At 40.8% G+C, this 21542-nt stretch overlaps 1 protein-coding gene across 5 annotated transcripts in view; it reads right to left on the minus strand.

Annotated features, from left to right (window-relative positions):
* Positions 1 to 21542, minus strand: part of LOC132867049 (early endosome antigen 1-like) — a 270591-nt gene that overhangs the window by 215234 nt on the left and 33815 nt on the right. For all 5 annotated transcript variants that reach the window (XM_060899754.1, XM_060899756.1, XM_060899753.1 and 2 more), the window contains 2 exons: positions 17632 to 17767; positions 17011 to 17097 (listed from right to left, as the gene is read on the minus strand). In XM_060899754.1, the coding sequence (XP_060755737.1) occupies positions 17011 to 17097; positions 17632 to 17767 (223 nt within the window). The remainder of the gene's footprint in view (positions 1 to 17010; positions 17098 to 17631; positions 17768 to 21542) is intronic.

Below are 21542 nucleotides of genomic sequence, written 5' to 3' on the forward strand. Positions count from 1 at the left end.
TGTGATAATTTGTTAACCAAAACATGGTAATAAAATACAAACTTGAATCTGGTTACCTGATGTGAGATTTTTTTCCCCAAAAATTTTATGATGCATATGAATAAAAAAAAAAAACCCACAGACAACGGAGATGAATTCCTTCCAGGACCTCACAAGAGACATTTCCACCATAGGTTTCCATTTTTTTTTTTTCCCACCCAGGAGCTAACACAGCTGGTACAGGAACCATTTCAAGAATTCAGAAACACAAAACTGGCGTGTTTCCACTGTAGGTACCTTCTCAGGAACCCCAGGACGTTCACCTCAGAAAACTCTTTTCGCCAACCCAAGAACAAGTGCATTTCCACCATTTTTAAGGAGTTTATGCCTCAAAACTTTTCAAGAACCCAGAAACTCAAAACAAGCAGGTTTCCAGATCAGGAACCTAGAAACTTCAAGAACCCAGGACATCCAGGTATGTTTCTACTGCAGGAACCTTCTTCAGGAACTCGCATAGCTGTAACAGGTGCATCGTCACTCTAGGAACCTTTTCAAGAACCCACAAAACACAAAGTAGCCATGTTTCCACCACAGGTACCGTCTCAGGAACTCCAGGATGTCTACCTCAGAAAACTGCTCACCAAACCAAGAACAAGTGGCTGTCCACCACTGGTTTCCATCATTTTCAGGAGTTTACACCTTGAACCTCGAAACAACCAGGTTTCCAGATCAGGAACCCAGAACGTCCAGGTACACGTCTACCAAAAGAACCTTCTTCCGGAACTCGCATCGCAGGTGCATTATCACCTGCAAACATAAAACAGGTATTTTTCCACCACAGGTACCTTCTCAAGAACCCCAGGATGTCTACCTCACAAAGCTTGTGAATACATTTCCATCAAAGTAACTTTTTAAGAATCTTGGACCTTACAACAAATGAGCTTTGGACTGCAGGTTTCCACCACTTCTTGGATTTTGCACATTATTTCCAAGGTACTTTTTCAAAACCCATGAGCTTGGGTGTTTCTCCACCACAGGCACCTCAGGCAGCAGGAGAAGTTTCTTTTTGAGAAGTCTTTTTCAAGAAATGCAAAAGTGACGTTTCCACCATGGATACCTTCTCAGGAAACCTGGACCATCCATGTGTGAATTCAGGAACTCCAAACAAGCCCATGTCCACCACAGGTGAATTTTTAAGAACCCAAGAACTTAAAGCAGGCCTGTTTTCACTGCAAGATCACTTGAGGATTCCAGGAACACCAGAACATTTTCAGGAGGAAAAAAACCCATGGGAACTTGTGCTGATTTTAGTTGCTGGACCGCAGTTCTTGGGTTCCTTTTAGTCCTTTCCTGGGCCAAAGCTGTTACTTCTGCGCTAAAGAACACTGAGATCATGCGCCAACTGATGTGCTAAACAGTTAGCGTGCCTTTCCAGATTCAAGCCAAAGCGTGATTAAAGTAAGTTTGCTCCGAGACATTAGGATCACTTTTAAAGTAAATCACTTAGACTAATGCGAGGCCTTCCAATGCCATTTCATCTTTTTCTTTCCGTCCTATACACATGACCATATTCAGAGTTAATCTGTTTTCCTCCTCTACTTAAATCGGACACCTCCATTTGCAATTCGGATGAGATGGACTGTAATTAAAGGCCAGATCATTTTACGAACACAATCAGACAAGGGCGCAGGATTGACGAATCAGCAAATCTGACGAATTATCTTTTCATGGCGACGTGCTCCCATTAGACCATGTTGGTGTGCTTTTTAGCCTCTAATGCGCGGACCTCCAGCTCGGGTTCCAAGTGCACGTTGCTATTAGTGAGCGTAATGGACACTTCTTATGCAAAGTAGCCAGAAGTGAAGGCGACATGGTAGAAATGGGATTAAAATATTGCAACCTCCAAGATTTTAGTCAGACAGCAGTCTCTCGCCCTCTCTCTCCCTCCCTGACCGTCTGGCTGGCTGTCTCTCTCTGACCCTCTGTCTCGCTCTCTCTCCCTCTGACCCTCTGTCTGTCTGTCTCTCCATAAAGCAGACACTTAATCATATTTTCTTTTTAACATGATGCTAGAAACCTGCTTACCTCAAAAAAAAACACCCACTGTATTACAGCCTTCTCCAAAAATACTGGCACCCTTCACCTGAAAAACAATTGCATAAAATTCTAAACTGGGTTTCGGCGGGGGGGGAACACACAGACACTGCAGACTCCTTCATAAAAGGTTAAATAAAACAATTATATATAAAGACCATATCAACAATTACACCCTCTCCCCCATCTGTTTATGGAGCATCCGGCATAAGGAACACAAATCCCTTTCAATGAGCCGTTACTATAGAAACCGTCGAAACTGCTGTTACTATACGACATCTCAACATTGTGATAAATTACGTCATGATATACTTTAAGATATCACGGATACCATGATTTAAATTTTATCATAATTTTTATTTACTTCAAGTACAAAGTAATCAGAAGGAAATGATTTGATCTTAAACTCAATTTTTTTTAATGAAATACAAAAGGGTTTTTTTTGTAATTCTTTTGTTAGTGTTAAATACTGTTCGTTATTTTTAAATATTAAAAAATTGTAGACAATAAAAGTCCCATAGAACCTTGTGGTTGTTTTTTAAATTTATTCATGCATCGTAGATGTAATCAAGAATTGTGAAACAATATTTATCACCCCCCCCCCCACACACACACACATTTCTGACCAATCAGAATCCAAGTTAAATTGCGCACAAAAAAAAAAAAAAAAAAAAAAGGTAGCAATTGGTAGAAAAACTATTTAAAAAAAAGAGACAGGTAATTAATTCTAGTAAAATCATATTTAGGGTTTGTAACTTGCGTTTGAAATGTCTGAATGGAAATAAGAGTAAGAAGTGTGTTGTTTCATGGAAATGTAATTAACAGAACTAGAGCGGCGGCGACAATTATCGACACCTTAATGATCTTTTGGCCGTTGCAAAAGTAGAAAAGCCTTTCAGTATGTAAATTGTGCATGAATAATTACTCAAACTTCCACGGGGGGGGGGGGGGGGGGGGGGGGAGTCAATTCCCGATTACTAGCGTATCAGATCATGTGACACCGTTCCACAATTACCGACACTTGTCCACAGTTATCGACATCCAGATTATTTATTTAAAATAAATAAATAAAAATCAGTATGTGGTTGAAGGATAAAGCGGCTAGAGATAACGAGATGAGATTTTATTTAAAATGTTTTCCATAGACTTATATTTAATACAAAATATCTCTTATATAAATATATGGATGTCGGCGTTTACGTAAATGAGGAAGTAATTCTAATGTTTGTAAACAAATGAACTGATAATGTTTAACCTGCGTCAGAAAATCTTTCTGTTCCACTTTCTCAGTATTTTCATAGCTCACATTTTGTTAATCATTAATTGTTGTTTGTATTAATTTCTAGTTGTGTAGTTTACCAATAAACGTCAACAGGAAATTGAGATTGTAACCGCATGAACATCCAGGTCAAAGGTCACATCTCGTTCCTCAAACCAAAATATAAAATGCCTCCTGATATTGTAATATGTGGGAGATATTTACAACACACTGCAAAAAAAAAAATATATATATATATATATAAATAAAATATATAGCGTGTAATGTTTTATATGCTCGGAATTTAATTCTGGTCTAATTCTATTTATTGCAATCGGATTCCAAATACTCTATAAACATTCCATTCTGTTATGGATCAGAAAAAAAACTATTATTAAAATCACAGCACTATTTTTTTTTTGAAGTACTTCATCTACTTGAACAACGTTTCACAAAGATCGACCCATAACAGTTGTAAACGTCCCTTAATTCCACAGGGTGTCGATAATGGTGGACACCGGTGAAAGTGATCACTATTATCGACACCTCACGTGACTTCTCAAACGCGCGTTTAGATATAAAACAGCGATTGTCAAATGAAAGAGTAAGAAACGAAGTAGGTTTCGACGAGAAGATCAGGAAATATCGGTGAATTTGATCAGTAAAAACATGTCCATGATTATTTCCACCATGCTTACCTGCGATGAGAACGTCCGGGTTTTCCGAAAAATTACTGATCGTGATGATAAAATTCCATCTCCGGTAACGAGCCGTGTCATCAGACGACAAGATCAAAGGGTGAGGGCGGGTCTTCCGGTTGATTAAGTAACCAATAATAACTGTTGGAACTGAAACTCACCTTTGTAAAATTGTTTTTTTTTTTTTATTGGTAAATCTGAAAAGGTGTCGATAATTATAGCCACCGCTCCATGACTAGCAATTGCGTTTGTTTGGTTTTTTCAGAAAAGGCAGTTTAACACCATAAATCGATATCAATATTTCACCGATGTTGCAAACTTTCCAAGAACTTTTTTGTGTGTTGTAAACTATAAATAAATAATAATAGCACTCAAGTTTGGATTTTATCATGAAGAAATTATATTACAGACTGACTGGATTGCTGATCCCCTCCCCCAATCATTTTTGTAAAATGTTTAATTTCCTCAAGATTAAAGATTCTCTTCTTTTCAGTGTTAAAAGGGGAAAAAAAAAAAGTTTTACAAACAGACAGACGGTCTCTAACAAGCACTTGCTAATAAGATAAATATATTACTTGAATCGCAGCCCCTGGTGCCTCAATCATCTTTCAGCTTGATGAAAATTACGGCGTCTATTTAGATGCAAATACAAATTAGCTCTCGTTGTTGCGCAGATTAGAGAGCTCTTAGCGAAAAAAACAAGAGCGTCTCTTCTAAAGAGGGCATCTGCGTCTCGATCCGCTCTCGAGATCCTGCCGGGGAAAAGAGCGACGTAGTGAAGTGAAGAGTGCAAGGTGGCAGTGCCACAGGAAAGCTGGAACCGTGATGAGCTTGAGAGAGTCCCAAAAGGCCACACAATGGATTAATTAGCGGGTGAGTGGCACCTCTCGGAGGATGTCACGACAGCCAGGAATTACTGTCAATAAATAAATAAGATGTGGGCCAGCTGATGACGTTGGAGTGTAATGATATTCGCGCCTCATTATGATTACGAGGTACACAAAAGGGAGTCATTAGCGGCATTATGAGTTCATTTAAATGCAGGAACAGACATGTGACATGTTGGCAAAACTCCAAGCTTTGATCCTGACGCACGAGCACATCCGAGTCCACGACGCGTTGCCAAGGTTAACGAGATTATCATGGTTATTTGCATATTTAATTACACTCCTTGTTAAGGATAAGTGCTGTTTATTCAATTTGCTCTGTTTTCTTCCTGGAACCTTTTCAATAAGGCTCAGTGAGCCAGATTGGCAGCACGTGTGTGTGTGTGTGTGTGTGTGTGTGTGTGTGTGTGTGTGTGTTAAATTTAACATGCATTCATCAGTTCAGTGCAACAGATGCTAACAATCAGGTGCTTTCTCTCAACATCTCCTCAATCTTTCATTAATATTATTCCATTTTAGCATAATTACCCGGGTGCCAGCTCGAGTCTCATGCCAGCAGGCCGACAGAGTGGAAATGTTCACGGGATTCTCGTTTAAAAAAAAAAAGCCACGTTCTCAAAAATTAAGCATTTTCTCATTAGCCAAAGGCTACTGGACTTATGAATTATTAACATCTTCACAAAGGAACATTAATCAGTTATAAAGATGTAAAGAAATGAAACACGGGGCATGGCACGGGCTTTTTCGTATTAATATACAGACATGTGGCAGCACTCCCGCTTCCCGATCAATACCTTCCTGATTAATTTGGACAAATCGCCCGACGACGTGATCTCGGTACGGGCTGGCCGACTTGTTTGTTTTGGCTCGGCTTTAATTTTTCATAACACGTTGGGAAAGATCACCTTTCCAGCGCCGAAAACCAGAGCGTCATAAAACCCACCTCGAGGGATCGGCGCCGCGCGGACGCACGCAATTGGTTTGAACCTCGTGGCACTCAAATTTGTTTTTAATGCATTTTTAAAGTTTTATTGGCATTCAGGTGCACATGGGGAATAAAACTCATCCATTCAAAGTGTTGACCGTGTTCTTCGTATTAACAGATGAAGCAAATCTGCTGCAACATTCGGTTAAGAGTCCAGGCACAAAGTCTTAGGAAATACCGGCGAGCCTGAACTGCAGGCAGAGACGCCACGAGTGAAGTATTATGAAAAATTAAGCAGGAGGAAAAGAACATTTTCATTTCACCCGCCAGACACGACTTCTCACAGAGCCAAAAAAAAAAAAATTTATTAAAAAAAATGAACTGCTGTATCAAACTATTTGGAGGCGGGCTATGAGCCCCCCCACACACACACAAACACACACCTCATGCAAAATTACAGGAAGTTTCTGAACCTGGAAATCTTTAGCCCAATTTTCAGGCAAAGCAAAACTAGTTGTCGTCATGGCAACATTATACGTCACATTCGGCTGCTCTTAAAAAGATAACTGAGAAAATCGAGAGTGAAGGATGGTGAGATCTAATCATGACAGCTAGTTTACTGGTCAGCTAAAGTTAGAGACGGAAGGGCATTTGGGATACAAAGACATGGGGGCATTCCCAAATACAAGGTTCTGACCTTTTTTTTTTTTGGCCACACACAGTGGTGCTTGAAAGTTTGTGAACCCTTTAAAATTTTCTATATTTCAACATAAATATGACCTAAAACATCAGATTTTCACACAAGTCCTAAAAGTAGATAAAGAGAACCCAGTTAAACAAATGAGACAAAAATATTATACTTGCTCATTTATTTATTGAGGAAAATGATCCAATATTACATATCTGTGAGTGGCAAAAGTATGTGAACCTTTGCTTTCAGTATCTGGTGTGACCCCCTTGTGCAGCAATAACTGCAACTAAACGTTTGCGGTAACTGTTGATCAGTCCTGCACACCGGCTTGGAGGAATTTTAGCCCGTTCCTCCGTACAGAACAGCTTCAACTCTGGGATGTTGGTGGGTTTCCTCACATGAACTGCTCGCTTCAGGTCCTTCCACAACATTTCCATTGGATTAAGGTCAGGACTTTGACTTGGCCATTCCAAAACATCAACTTTATTCTTCTTTAACCATTCTTTGGTAGAACGACTTGTGTGCTTAGGGTCGTTGTCTTGCTGCATGACCCACCTTCTCTTGAGATTCAGTTCATGGACAGATGTCCTGACATTTTCCTTTAGAATTCGCTGGTATAATTCAGCATTCATTGTTCCATCAATGATGGCAAGCCGTCCTGGCCCAGATGCAGCAAAACAGGCCCAAACCATGATACTACCACCACCATGTTTCACAGATGGGATAAGGTTCTTGTGCTAGAATGCAGTGTTTTCCTTTCTCCAAACATAACGCTTCTCATTTAAACCAAAAAGTTCTATTTTGGTCTCATCCGTCAACAAAACACTTTCCAGTAACCTTCTGGCTTGTCCACATGATCTTTAGCAAACTGCAGATGAGCAGCAATGTTCTTTTTGGAGAGCAGTGGCTTTCTCCTTGCAACCCTGCCATGCACACCATTGTTGTTCAGTGTTCTCCTGATGGTGGACTCATGAACATTAACATTAGCCAATGTGAGAGAGGCCTTCAGTTGCTTAGAAGTTACCCTGGGGTCCTTTGTGACCTTGCTGACTATTACACGCCTTGCTCTTGGAGTGATCTTTGTTGGTCGACCACTCCTGGGGAGGGGAACAATGGTCTTGAATTTCCTCCATTTGTACACAATCTGTCTGACTGTGGATTAGTGGAGTCCAAACTCTTTAGAGATGGTTTTGTAACCTTTTTCAGCCTGATGAGCATCAACAACGCTTTTTCTGAGGTCCTCAGAAATCTCCTTTGTTCGTGCCATGACACACTTCCACAAACATGTGCTGTGAAGATCAGACTTTGATAGATCCCTGTTCTTTAAATAAAACAGGGGGCCCACTCACACCTGATTGTCATCCCATTGACTGACAACACCTGACTCTAATTTCACCTTCAAATTACCTGCTAATCCTAGAGGTTCACATACTTTTGCCACTCACAGATATGTAATATTGGATCATTTTCCTCAGTAAATAAATGACCAAGTATAATATTCTTGTCTCATTTGTTGAACTGGGTTCTCTTTATCTACTTTTAGGACTTGTGTGAAAATCTGATGTTGTTTTAGGTCATATTTATGCAGAAATATAGAAAATTCTAAAGGGTTCACAAACTTTCAAGCGCCACTGTAAATAAAAGCTCATGCTACAAAACTGTTATTAAATGCCATGTGAAGACTTGCACCACAATAAATAAATAAATAAAAATGAAAACTAATAAAAGGTGTCAAAGAAAGATGTCAAAACAGCCCGGGACAGAAATCACAACCTGTTGAAAACCAGTCACTGCTCATCTCCCATCTATTTCCTGGTTCATTTACTCTAAAAAGCAAGTGTAAAACGCGAAGTCTTGCCATTCTCTCCAGTTATGCAAGTTCTCAGTGCTATTTTCCCCTTTGCCTCGACTATTTTGTTACACTGATCGACAGTAAAATCTGCCATCACTCTGAAGGGAGGAGAAGGAGGCATGGCCAGATGTACAGCCATGGCCAAAAGTTTTGGGACGGACACAAATTTTGGTTTTCACAAAGTTTGCTGCTTCAGCGTTTTTAGATCTTTTTGTCAGAGGTTTCAAGTTTCAAAGGCTTTTATTGACAAATACATCAAGTTTTTGCAAAGAGTCAATATTTACAGTGTTGATCCTTCTTTTTCACAACACCTGCAATTCACCCTGGCATGCTGGATATCAGCTTCTGGGACAAACCCTGACTGATGGAAACCCATCCTTGCATAATCTCCAGTGCTCGGAGTTTATCACAATTTTTGGGTTTTTGTCTGTCCACCCGCGTTTTGAGGATTGACCACAGGTTCTCGATGGGATTCAGATCTGGGGAGTTTCCTGGCCGTGGACCCGAAATTTCACCCTGTTCGTTTTGTTCCCTGAGCCATTTAGTTATCACTTTTGCCTTGTGACACGGTGCTCAAGAACTTCAAGGAGAGAGGTTCAATTGCTGCGAGAAGGCTTCAGGGCACCCAAGAAAGTCCAGCACGTGCTAGGACCGTCTCCTGAAGAGGATTCAGCTACGGGATCGGGTCCCCACCAGTGCAGAGCTTGCTCAGGAATGACAGCAGGCAAGTGTGAGCACATCTGCATGCACAGTGAGGCGAAGACTTTTGGAGGATGGCCTGGCGTCAAGAAGGGCAGCAAAGAAGCCACTTCTCTCCAAGAAAAGCATCAAGGACAAAGTGACATTCTACAGGAAGTACAGGGATTGGACTGCAGAGGACTGGGGTAAAGTTGTTTTCTCTGATGAAGCCCCCTTCAGACTGTTTGGGAGATCTGGAAAAATGATTGCCCGGAGAAGAAAAGGTGAGCGCTACCATGCCAACAGTAAGGCATCCTGAGACTATTAATGTGTGGGGTCGCTTCTCATCCAAGGCCACAATTTTGCCCAAGAACACTGATCATAAATAAAGAATGATATCAAAAGATCCTCCAAGAGCAACTTCTCCCAACGATCCAGGAGCAGTTTGGTGATGAACAATGCTTTTTTTTCCCAGCATGATGGAGCACCATGTCACAAGACAAAAGTGATCAAGTGGCTCGGGGAACAAAACGGTGAAATTTCGGGTCCACGGCCAGGAAACTCCCCAGATCTGAATCCCATCGAGAACCTGTGGTCAATCCTCAAAAAGCACCCCAACAACAATCCAAAAATTGTGACAAACTCCAAGCACTGATTATGCAAGAATGGGTTGCCATCAGTCAGGATTTGGCCCAGAAGCTGATATCCAGTATGCCAGGGCCAATTGCAGAAGTCTTAAAAAAGAAGGGTCAACACTGTAAATATGGACTCTTTGCATAAACATGATGTATTTGTCAATAAAAGCCTTTGAAACGCTTATAATTGTACTTCAGTATACCATAGAAACATCTGACAAAAAGATCAAAAAACACTGAAGCAGCAAACTTTGTGAAAACCAAAATTTGTGTCAGTCTCAAAACTTTTGGCCACGACTATATATATATATATATAAATAAATGCAAGTTGTGGTCATGTTACATCATTACACTGCAAGAAAAAAATAACGTAACTTGTGAACAGCAGTGAAGCTACTCACTGAATTCCTGCATAAAGCAGCAGCTCACTGGAAGATGGGCGCTTACTTTTTTTTAAATTCCAACCTACGTAGTTTTTGCTCGCAAAACAGAAAACCATGGCTTTATCTGTTCATCAACAGGGACAAGCGAAGCGCAGATGCGTCAGAGAAAGATGTTTTGTTGCTCTGTTCCGAAGCCAAACAGCAGGTTATTAAGGTTTGGAGGGCTGTAACGTGCATTATGAAACTTTTAAGCCACAGACATTTGCATTGCTGAGATGATCTCTTGAAATTTCTAACCAATCGATCATCATGACGCCATATTTTCAACAGTCATCTAACAACAGGGTCCCCCCCCCACTTCCCTTATAGAGGATGTGCAGTCACGTGACCCGCACGTGTGTACTCCGCCTACTCCACCATATTGGACGGCTTCAGGATTGTTTACCTTGCGCGAGTGTAATGGATCCAGGGAGTAATCCCCAAGAAAATTCGGAAAATACCCCATCTACATCGCGTGATTACTTGTCTAAGTTTGTTCAGCATCTTGAAGGTGACGTGAGGCAGCGTTACATGGAAAAGTGTTCCAGGTTGGGGATTGCAGATCCGTACAACTTGCCGCAATCCTTGTTCAGGGAAATTCGGAGCTGCGGTGCCGGCGATTTGCCCGATCTGGCCTACCATGACATTTACAATTTTTTCGTTAATCGTGAATCGTGTTACACTGGCAAAGCCCTCAAAGCCTGGAAGCTTATAAATATTTTGTTGCGGGATGGGTATCCCAACTATACCTCTGGAAGGTTCTGAAGAAGAATGTCTACTTGATAACCTCACGGGTAAGTGGCATTAAGACGTTTATCATAAAGAGACTATGCAGGACGTTTTGTCTTATGTTGCTTATTTAGTAATTTTAATACAGAATTTACTCTGATGAAATTATTCAGACGCTCCAAGGCCCCCCTAAAAAAAAAAAAAAATCGGATCTGCGCGATTCAGCCGTGAAAAACGCACATCCGCCGTTTGCATCCCTGTTTAAACTCATAGGTTAACCGACTTTAACCGGCTAATGAGGCTCGGTGGTCGGTCAAGATTTTTTTTTTTAGTTTTCGCCATCCCTACTATGGATTGGCCTTTCAAAGGCATATATGAGCCAAAAAGATAAAACACTGTCATAGACTAGGCCAGGGTAGTAGGGCTAGGCATAGCCATTTTAAACATTACAGACTGTCTAGTTTCTAAGTATGCAGTTATCATTCAATCCGAAAATCAACTTAACAGATGTACTAGGAGTATTGAATTAGAAGATTACACCTACCTGATATGAAGTGTTCACTACAAATTCGGCTGGTAGAACTGGGGTACCAGTTTTCTCTTCGCACAGCGGACACCCATTTTGCGCGTCTCTCCTCGTCTGCGGGGAATCTATAAAATGACAGGCCATCCTTTTGGCCCTGTCTATTGCTACAACCAAATGCTGAACAAGATATAACCGTTCTCGAAAGATCTACTCCCACACACTTGATAATTAGAACGGGTTCGTCTAAGTTCTATGCGCGACCTTGCCGTCCAAAATGTCAGGTTCACACCCTGCTCCACCGCTAGTGCACGTTATGAGCACTTGTGTCTTTGTGCATCTTCTGAAAAAGAGGCCACGAATGGAGCTGCTGATGAAGTCAGAGGAAGTTGCAGAAAGGATGCAGTGCCCTTATTCACCTCCGTTATATTCCTTCTGCCCTCGTTACCAGCCAAAGGCAACATTAAAAAGTTTATCTACTGGTCTTTAAAAAGCAGAGATAAGTCCAGCCTTGGTTAAAGGCTCTGTGTCAAAGGTACAGTGCTGAAACAGAATCAGTGGAGAGAGGCCTGAAATGTTGCTTTTGTACTCCGCAGGTGATGCTTACGCAGCCCGCCACTGAGCTGTGCACGGATTCATCAGGAAAAGCTGCTTGGAGACATGGCTTCGCGTTGAAGCGACGATAACACCTCTGGATGGCTTTAACGAACATTACACTGTTCGGGTGGAAAGAATAAAACAGATGCTGTGAGCGTGAGAGCCATGGGGTAGAGTGTGGATCAGGGTATGGTGTGGATCAACCATCATTCAAACTACCACTGGGCAATAGGATGATAAAAAAAAAAAAAAAAACGATAATGTATCATATCACAGGCATCATGATCTTGTTTTATTTTAAATCTCAAAAACGAACTCGTTTTAAAGAAATTTGTACTATTTTGCTGGCAGTTTCTGAGCAAACCATGGCAGAAATGTCTTTCAATAGATCACTGTACAATATTTTGGTCATATCATCCCAGCCCTAATCCAAACAAGAGGATTGCGTTAACGCACTCGTTTTAACACGTCATCATTTCTATGCTGGACAATCTACCTAACCCGTCATCTCAAGTTCTGATACAAGCCTTACACACATCCTGCTGATGAATATGTTGCAAAGACCCAAAGGCTACAAGTGCAAGGTTCAATCCTGCTTTGTCACTTATTACAAGCGTGAGATATACAGCGTAGTAACGAGCGGTCCTTCGGGATAAACGACTTCAGCTTCAGTGCGACTGTCGCGTCCTTCTCCGAGCTCCAAGCACGCTCAGAGTGCGATATCTCATTACTCCAGCGTCCTGGCTCCATGCTGCTGGAATACGCTTCGGCTAAATGACTACATTTAAATGTAAAATGAGACATCAGTAGGAATTTGTCAAGCGGGAGAAAAATTTCAGATCCTGTTTCTCAAGCAAGTACAAATGTAATTTACAGTAAAACTGCAGCACACGTGCTCTGGGTGGACCGGACACAAACGGTCACTTTAAAAGGGCTTTAAAAGGAAAGTGGCACAGTAAAAAAAATAAAATAAAAACCCTAAACATGTAAAGTTTGCAGTTACGTGTCGCACTGATGTCACGAGCCAGAGGAGGGAGGACAGTGCTATTGTGAGCACAGGGATTACGCTTCGCTCTGAAAAAAAATAAAAAATAAATTTTCCTCTTCATTCACAACGTTCAAATTTCAACATCATATTAGTGGAGGAGTACAGTAACTGCAAACATTCCAGAGTCCCAGAACGCTTTAGAACGGAGTCACGACAGACAGACACTCGACTCGTTAGCGGTGTACGACAGTATTAGTGTGAAATCTGAAGATCAGTTTCAGCAGAGTGTACACACATGAGAAGGGGATTCAAAAGCTGGACAGACTAAATACACTAAAGCGCCGCCGCATTGCTCGCTTTAAGCTAGAGATGAAGTGAGGGCTAAATCCCACTGCACGACTATCAGCACAGCATTCTGGGTAGTGTAGGAAAGCATGAACTTTAAAAAAAAAAATCAATACACACACACGCACAAATACAAGAAGTTGTTCAAATTAAATGTACAAAATGAATCCTGGATGCTGCTGAAGATGGTGTTGCTCATAAAGACACAGTTTTCTGCCAGGTTTTAAAGTGCATATTCTGGACCAATTTCTTTTTATGAAAGTATGTCCCTTTACACACTCATCCAGAAGGGTAATTTTGCACAAGGCCATCTGTCTCATCTCATCTCATTATCTGTAGCCGCTTTATCCTGTTCTACAGGGTCGCAGGCAAGCTGGAGCCTATCCCAGCTGACTACGGGCGAAAGGCGGGGTACACCCTGGACAAGTCGCCAGGTCATCACAGGGCCGACACATAGACACAGACAACCATTCACACTCACATTCACACCTACGGTCAATTTAGAGTCACCAGTTAACCTAACCTGCATGTCTTTGGACTGTGGGGGAAACCGGAGCACCCGGAGGAAACCCACGCGGACACGGGGAGAACATGCAAACTCCACACAGAAAGGCCCTCGCCGGCCACGGGGCTCGAACCCAGACCTTCTTGCTGTGAGGCGACAGCGCTAACCACTACACCACCGTGCCACCCAGGCCATCTGTCTACAGCAGAAAAAAATAAAATAATAAAACGCGTCTGGAAAAATCCCAAGGGAGTCTGGAGCCAGATTCGTGACGTCACCTGCGGAAGCGCCAGCAGGCTGCGAGAGCTTCGCACGGTTTCAGTGCACAGCCTGTGTAGACCAAGCGCTCCCATTTCTCTCTCATTGTCCGGCCTTTTGGGAAACGATGAGTACTAATCCCATCATGATTGGTGTTGCTGCACCCTCCTACGATACATCTGTTAACCATTTTAATAATTACGTGATAACGTTGAAGAAATTTGCAGAAAACCACCAGGGCATTTTCTCATAAACAAACCAGCGCTGACGTAGGATTCAGAAGGAGGCGTCCCGCACGTGACGCCACGAAAATCAATGTTGCCCGGGAAATCCAAATGCCAAGTTTTTTCAGAGGCGGACCAATGGCTTGATTTCAACTGAATTTTTCTGGTATTGCGCAAGGTAAAAAAAACTGCAGAGAATGCAGAAATGTTCCAGATATTTGACCAAAGTTTAATATAAAATAGGAGAATTATACTGATCTTGCTCATGAATTTACCCGTGATATGCACTTTAATGCTGTTTGTCTTCAGAAGGAACAAGATGAACTGTGAGCTCCTGCTCGCTTCCGTATCCCCCCGCCGCTCTCGCTTATATCAGAACGCAAGCGATTGAAGGAATAGGACACTTATTATGAATGTTGATGTCAACAAATAATTAACCCTGAAACAAGTAAGTAAAGAGCCGTGTCTCTCCCCAGGGATTTCAAACAGCATCCTGGGAAACTGTCGTTTTGAAATAGCGTCAAAATCCACCCTATATGTTTCATAAATGCATTCAGTCGGTAAACAGGAAGTCGATGTGCAACAGACCTGAAAATGGTACACACGGTATAGAACCCCAAGCTGAAGCTCAGTACCAAGTGGCTAAGATTTGTGGTTGCTGAGAAACAGGGTGTTTCAGACAGACAGAGGTACAGACGGACAGAGGTAAATAAACCAGTACACACACACACACACACCCCCGGGGGGGGAAATATACTGGTTATAAATAAAAATATTCCCAGTATTCCCAGTTGCAGTACTCCAACAGCACTGTTCCTGCTCCGAAACTCTGCTGGATCCCACAACACTCCTTATCCTTTCAACACACTTCCTGTTGGTCTTTGATCTACACTGATTTATAAACCAGATGTCACCCAGAGCTCTTCCTCATCTCATATGACGATACAGTGAGATCGGAGGACTGAAATAAGGAGGTGTGGAGCTACCCAAGGGCCCGGTGAGGTCACACAGCGAGGGCAGGGGTCCGGAATGGGGTCATTTTGTTCATGTTGTTATTATTGAGCTCTTTGATTCATTTGACTCATTGCTTTACCTGGAGGAGGAAATTCATTGAGGGGAGGGGGGAAAAAAAAAAAAAAACACCCTTAATAACACAACTTCTAATCTAATCACAATTTTAACTTTAAAAACTTGTTCATAAAAGTGAAAAAATAAAGAGCTCTACAGATCCAGTAACATCACTAAAATCATGCTCAATGTTTTTTTTTAATTGTATATAAATTTTTTTTTTTTTTTTTTTAAGCAGACTCAAACGTTTGAGAATCTGTGAATCAGGGTGGTGTGGTGTGATGAAGCGCCATTACCGTCACCGACAATCCATTCACACTGATTATTTTCCAATAATAAGGGAACATCCTGGAGCATTTTATTCCTACAGTATCACACCACAGAAACTTATTACTGTGTAACAATATTCTATTAAAGAATCTCACATACTTTCTTTTATCCAGTTAGAGTTACATTTAACATCGTGGAATGTTCACAGCACAAAGATTTGCGCTTTTGCACAGTATTGTCTTCGAGAGAGAGAGAGAGAGAGAGAGAGGGGTGAGGGAATGGCCGTTTATAGCTTCTATAACAAAGGGAATGATCAAGGGAAATGGACAGAGACAGATATATGAGGGAACAGCCATTTATAGCTGCTATAATGTAAAGGGAATGATCAAGGGAAATGGACAGAGACAAAGATATATATGAGGGAACAGCCATTTATAGCTGCTATAATGTAAAGGGAATGATCAAGGGAAATGGACAGACACACTGACAGACAGACAGACAGACAGACCGGCCGTTTATAGCTGCTATAAGAAAGGGAATGATCAAGGGAAATGGACAGACACAGATATATATGAGGGAACAGCCATTTATAGCTGCTATAATGTAAAGAGAATAATCAAAGGAAATGGACGGGGGGGTGAGGGAACAGCTGTTTATAGTTGCTATAACGTAAAGGGAATAATCAAGGGAAACGGACAGAGAGAGAGGTGAGGGAACGGACGTTTATTGCTGCTATAACAAAGGGAATGATCAAGGGAAATGGACGGGGGGTGAGGGAACAGCCGTTTATAGATGCTATAACGTAAAGGGAATGATCAAGGGAAATGGACAGACAGACAGAGAGGTGAAGGAACGGTCGTTTATAGCTGCTATAACGTAAAGGGAATGATCAAGGGAAATGGACAGACAGACAGAGAGAGAGAGACACACAGAGAGCGCAAGGGGGGAGGGAATGGTCATTTATAGCTGCTATAATGTAAAGGGAATGATCAAGGGAAATGGACGGGGGGGGATGAGGGAACAGCCGTTTATAGTTGCTATAACGTAAAGGGAATGATCAAGGGAAACGGACAGACAGACAGAGAGAGAGAGAGGTGAGGGAACGGTCGTTTATAGCTGCTATAACGTAAAGAGAATAATCAAGGGAAATGAACAGAGACAGAGAGAGCGCGAGGGGGGGAGGGAACGGTCATTTATAGCTGCTAGAATGTAAAGGGAATGATCAAGGCAAATGGACAGACAGACAGACAGGAATAGATACTCTGTGTACTGTATCTGTTTTTCAACTTCACTTACAGCACATCAGAGTGGGTGTAATGGTTTTTAGAAAAGGAAGCTGTGAGGTAAAAAAAAAAAAAAAAAAACCTCCCCGAATAACACTAACCTCAGTGTGTGTTCGCTTCTGCAGTACACTCGGTTTACACACCTCCTCTTTACACACCTCCTCCAAAGCTTCTGCAACCCTCTTGCCCTGCAAACACACACAGCACTCTAAAATGTATTTAAAAAAAAAAAAAACTCATGATTTTTCATAGACAGGTTTACACTGTGATGGAGGGAGGGAGAGAGAGAGAAAGAAAAAAGAAAGAAAGGAAAAAGTTTGTGTGAGGTTTTAATGCCACAACTGTCAATTTGTAAAAGCTTCAGCTGCAGACAATAAAACAGCGGTGGGGTTTAATTTGGCGACACTTCATGAGGTGGTGGTGTAGGAAGCAGTTTTAGAAAACAAACAAACAAACAAACAAACAAACAAACAAAAACACTGCCTGGGCTCCAAACACCACTTTGAACCTCCGGGGCACACGATGTTAGTGATTCGTCACACGCAGCAAGCATTGTGTAATACATAACACATGCAAAGCTCAAGGCACAACACAGCAAGTAATATCGCCTCCACTGCCTCTGCAGCGTGCTTCGATTTAATACAGCAGGAAAGAAGGGGGGGGGGAGAGAAGAAGGGGGAAAGAAAAAAAGAGAATGAAAAAGCAGCCTGTAGCTCCTTTACCTTATTCTTCTCCTGGACTCTGTGGGACAAAAGCGTCTTAATTTCCTCTTCCAGACGTTGAATAATCCTGTTTTTGGTCTTCAGCTGATTCTGCAGATCCTCCACCTGAGCCTTTATAAAGCCGCCTGGCTTCTGCCTGCGAGGGAAAAGGCCACGGAGAATATTAAACACAACCTGCAGAGCTCAAAAAGCACGGATCGAGACCCAAACACAGCCACCTGATTCCCAAAACCAAACGCTCAAACAAATATCAGACGAATGCACAGTGCACGTGTATAATAATACACTAATAACAATAATAACGCTTTCAGTATTCAGCAGGAGTTTTCACTCGACAAGCTGCGTTTTTAGTTTTTTGATGGAACGACTGTTTATAGCTGCTATAACGGGAGTGAGAACGTTTCATGTGGTTTCCATGGCATTAAACGTAACAATAACCGGATAAAACGTACGTGTCGTTATTAATAATGCAATCATTGGCAAATCGCTGTAGTACAAGAACAATAAACAGGACGCTTCGGAACGTGGTGAGTTTTTTTTTTTGAAAATAATCAACTCTTTCTGCTTTACAATAATACACTTTAACGATTATAAACGTATTGAAAGCAGCTTTAGTAGATGTGAAATATAGGGCTGGGTGACATAACCATACGTCGATATCATGATAAATTACGTAACGTCACGATACGATAGACTTTTGAGATATTACTGATATGATTGTTTAATCAGTTACAAACTGAACAGAAGCGGATTTGATCCTTTTTTTTTTTTTTTATTTGTAAAACTTTTTACAGACTTTTTCCAATGTCAGAATTTCATTTCTTGTAAACTTTTATTTGTGAGATATAGATCATAGAAATGTCTTCGAGTACAGCATTTTTTTTTTGTCACATGACCTAATCATATTCTCTGGACTTTCAAAACAAATGTTAAATTCTTTTAAAAAACGTTTTAAAAAAATAAAAATTCCCCAAATAAAATCTGAACGTCTTGTTCAGACAGGATTAGTGTGAATTTTTAAAAACTGAAATATTTAGATATTTTTAAAAAATTGTATTATTTTTGCTCATGATTACACCTCAGTGAAGAATGATCTAATTTTCAAATCTACATTTTGCTGAAAATTAATTAAAATTGTATAATTTCTATATCTGATTAATCAGCTCCTGATCATGGACTCGGATTACAGGAATACGCTGTAGACGCAGAAAAACAAAGAATAAATAAAATCAGAAGCCGTGATAGTCTGGCTTCGAATGAGCGAAACTGTTCCAGGTGCGATTTTATTTCATCCCTAATGACTCCCTTCACGGCTTTGTCCCGGTTCTAGGAGGTGATGGGCCTCTAATGACGACATCTTAATGAACCTCCCCATCTGCATTGTGAACTCTGAATGGGTTTCTTTTCTTTATTTTTCTCCTCAGAACCTCCTGCTGAGAGCCGCAATTACGACACGTTCTTTACTCGGGCTAATTCGGTGGGTTCTCCGAATCGTTCCCCTCCATCATTACTGTCACAACATCATACACCCAGGAGACATGCAGAAGGTTCACCTTACAGTAAAACACACGACATGCTGAGCGATGGGATTTTAGAAAACACCAACATCAAATCACACCCAATATTAACAACACACATCTGAAATTTTTTTTTTTTTTACATGTTCTATAGTTTGTCCTTTTTTTAAAAAAAAATTAACACTTTTCCAACATCACTCTTCCTCATTTTCAATGTCAAATTATTTACTTGTTGGATAAAAATTACAATCTATAGAGAGGAAAAAAAAAAAAAAAACGACGCTGAAATGTTTCTTAAAATGAAATTTCATTTTTTAAAATAATTTTTCCCCTCCTTTTAAATGTTATCTATTAAAATATTTACAAGCTCTGCTTGGATATAGCTTAAACTTTTTTTTTTGTACTGAATGCGATTTAAATTTTTACAGATTTTTACCCCTCATTTCGTGCAGAATCAACGTTTTAACGTGAATTGCAACTTCTGAGCAAAAGCCGTTTTTGATGTAAAGACGCCGTACTGAATCTTTAAAATGGTCAAATGTTAATTTTACAGAACTTGTCCGTCCTTCTCGTCAGTGTTAATTTATTGAGCTTTTTTTTTTTAATTAAATTTCTCTCTCAGTGTCAAATAATGCATTTATTTCTTTTTATAATTACAGACTGTACTCAGATGCAGATATTCTATTGTTCACATTTAAAAGAGTTTTCTAAATTTTTTTTTTACAGGACTAAATTATTTACTTATAGAAGCCGCTTGTTCAATTATAAAATTAGTATTTAAAAATATTTTTTTTTTTAATTACAAATGGGAATTTGAATAGATTTTTATCTTCTTTTCAAGCCCAATTTATTTATTGGAAGTAGCTTTAATGGGAATTGGGTTTTTTTTTTGTCGTTTTTTTTAAAAAACACAAACTACTTAGGTGCAACTTACTTTATACACTATTTTACTGAATCTTTTAAAATGTGATTGTGATAAAAATAAAAGAATAAAAACCACTGGAAACCGCGGTTAATTTTTATAATTTGTCTTTATATTTTCATTAAATTATTTTACTTACTATAACATTCATAATTATATTTTAATACTAATAAATATTTCATTATAATACTCTGCTAGCAGACTTTATTGTAGAAATGTCTTCCAGTACCATATTGTGATTTTTTTTTTTGTTTAAGGTCATACAAGTTCATCAGGATGGGCGATATGATGATGCGTACTTGAAGTTACACTGAAAAATGTGTATAACGTATAAAATGTCCCCATGTAGTTCAGCGAGTTCATGTTTTTGTAGAAGAACTTGCTGTTCCTCCTGCAGTGTGAAGCAAGAAAACAGAAAAGCGGCGTGAAGCTCATCAGCAGCGAGAAACAGGCGAGGTTTGAAGGGGGTTTTGGCAGGTTTTGGACAGCTGATCCTGCGGGGCCGAGACGTCGGAGAGAAGAAAATGAAGTGCCGGAGCGCTCGTTGAAGGTTGAGGAACCCGCCGAGCCCGTGTTCATCGTCTCCTGCTGAGGTTCTGAGGATCGAGCGACCCTCGAGTCGCTCCTAAACTTCTCTGACAGAGCAGGCGGCTCGACTTACTGACGAGATCTACCGAGCTGCTAGCGACAGCTGTCAAGCACCGTGCCATCACCAGTCACAGCCCATAAACATGCCTGTCTAAACGCTCGCCTGCAAAAAAAAAAAATCCAAAAAACACATCTACGCTAATCCGCACTTTTATTTGAATATGTAAATCTCACTTTATAAAACAAAGTCAAAATAAATAAATAAAATAAAAAAAATAAATAAAAACCCACACACATTTCTCCCATCCCTGGATGTTGTCCTGCGCCATCCATCAGACGGATAAACGTGTGCTGAGGCGAAGAAAATGCCGAGGGACGATGCAGAGGAAGTTGCTCTGTACTCATCAGAAAGAAGAGAAAAGCAGCGGCTGAGTCTGACTGAGGAGTCAAGGATCGGAGACGTTACTCCGAGTAGATGCCGGAGTCTGGAGGAATTAAACAAAGCGGGAAAGTGTATAGGGATGCCACGTCTTTGTAATATTCTTTCAAATGACGCCGAGTGATTAGGGGATAGATACCCGCTACGTTCATATGGAGGAAGTAATCACACTCTTCCAATGCAGGACAAGAAATCGACGGCTGCATCCTTGATGCCACGTCTTTCAGAATCGGGGTAGAAGCAGAGACCGTCCCACACTGGAGTTATTCAAAAACATTTAAATAAGATAGATAAATAATAAATCCCAGTCTCTGTACTCAGGGGCAGATCGCCTTCACGGCACACACTCCTGACAGGTAGTCAGTGGAGCTCAGGGGCTGAGGGAGGTGCACAAATTGACTCCTGAACCCACAGGGCATCCGTTTAGCCCATCTTACTGTATGTG

The sequence above is a fragment of the Neoarius graeffei genome, chromosome 19 (assembly GCF_027579695.1).
Source record: "Neoarius graeffei isolate fNeoGra1 chromosome 19, fNeoGra1.pri, whole genome shotgun sequence".
NCBI classification, from domain to species: Eukaryota; Metazoa; Chordata; class Actinopteri; order Siluriformes; family Ariidae; genus Neoarius; species Neoarius graeffei.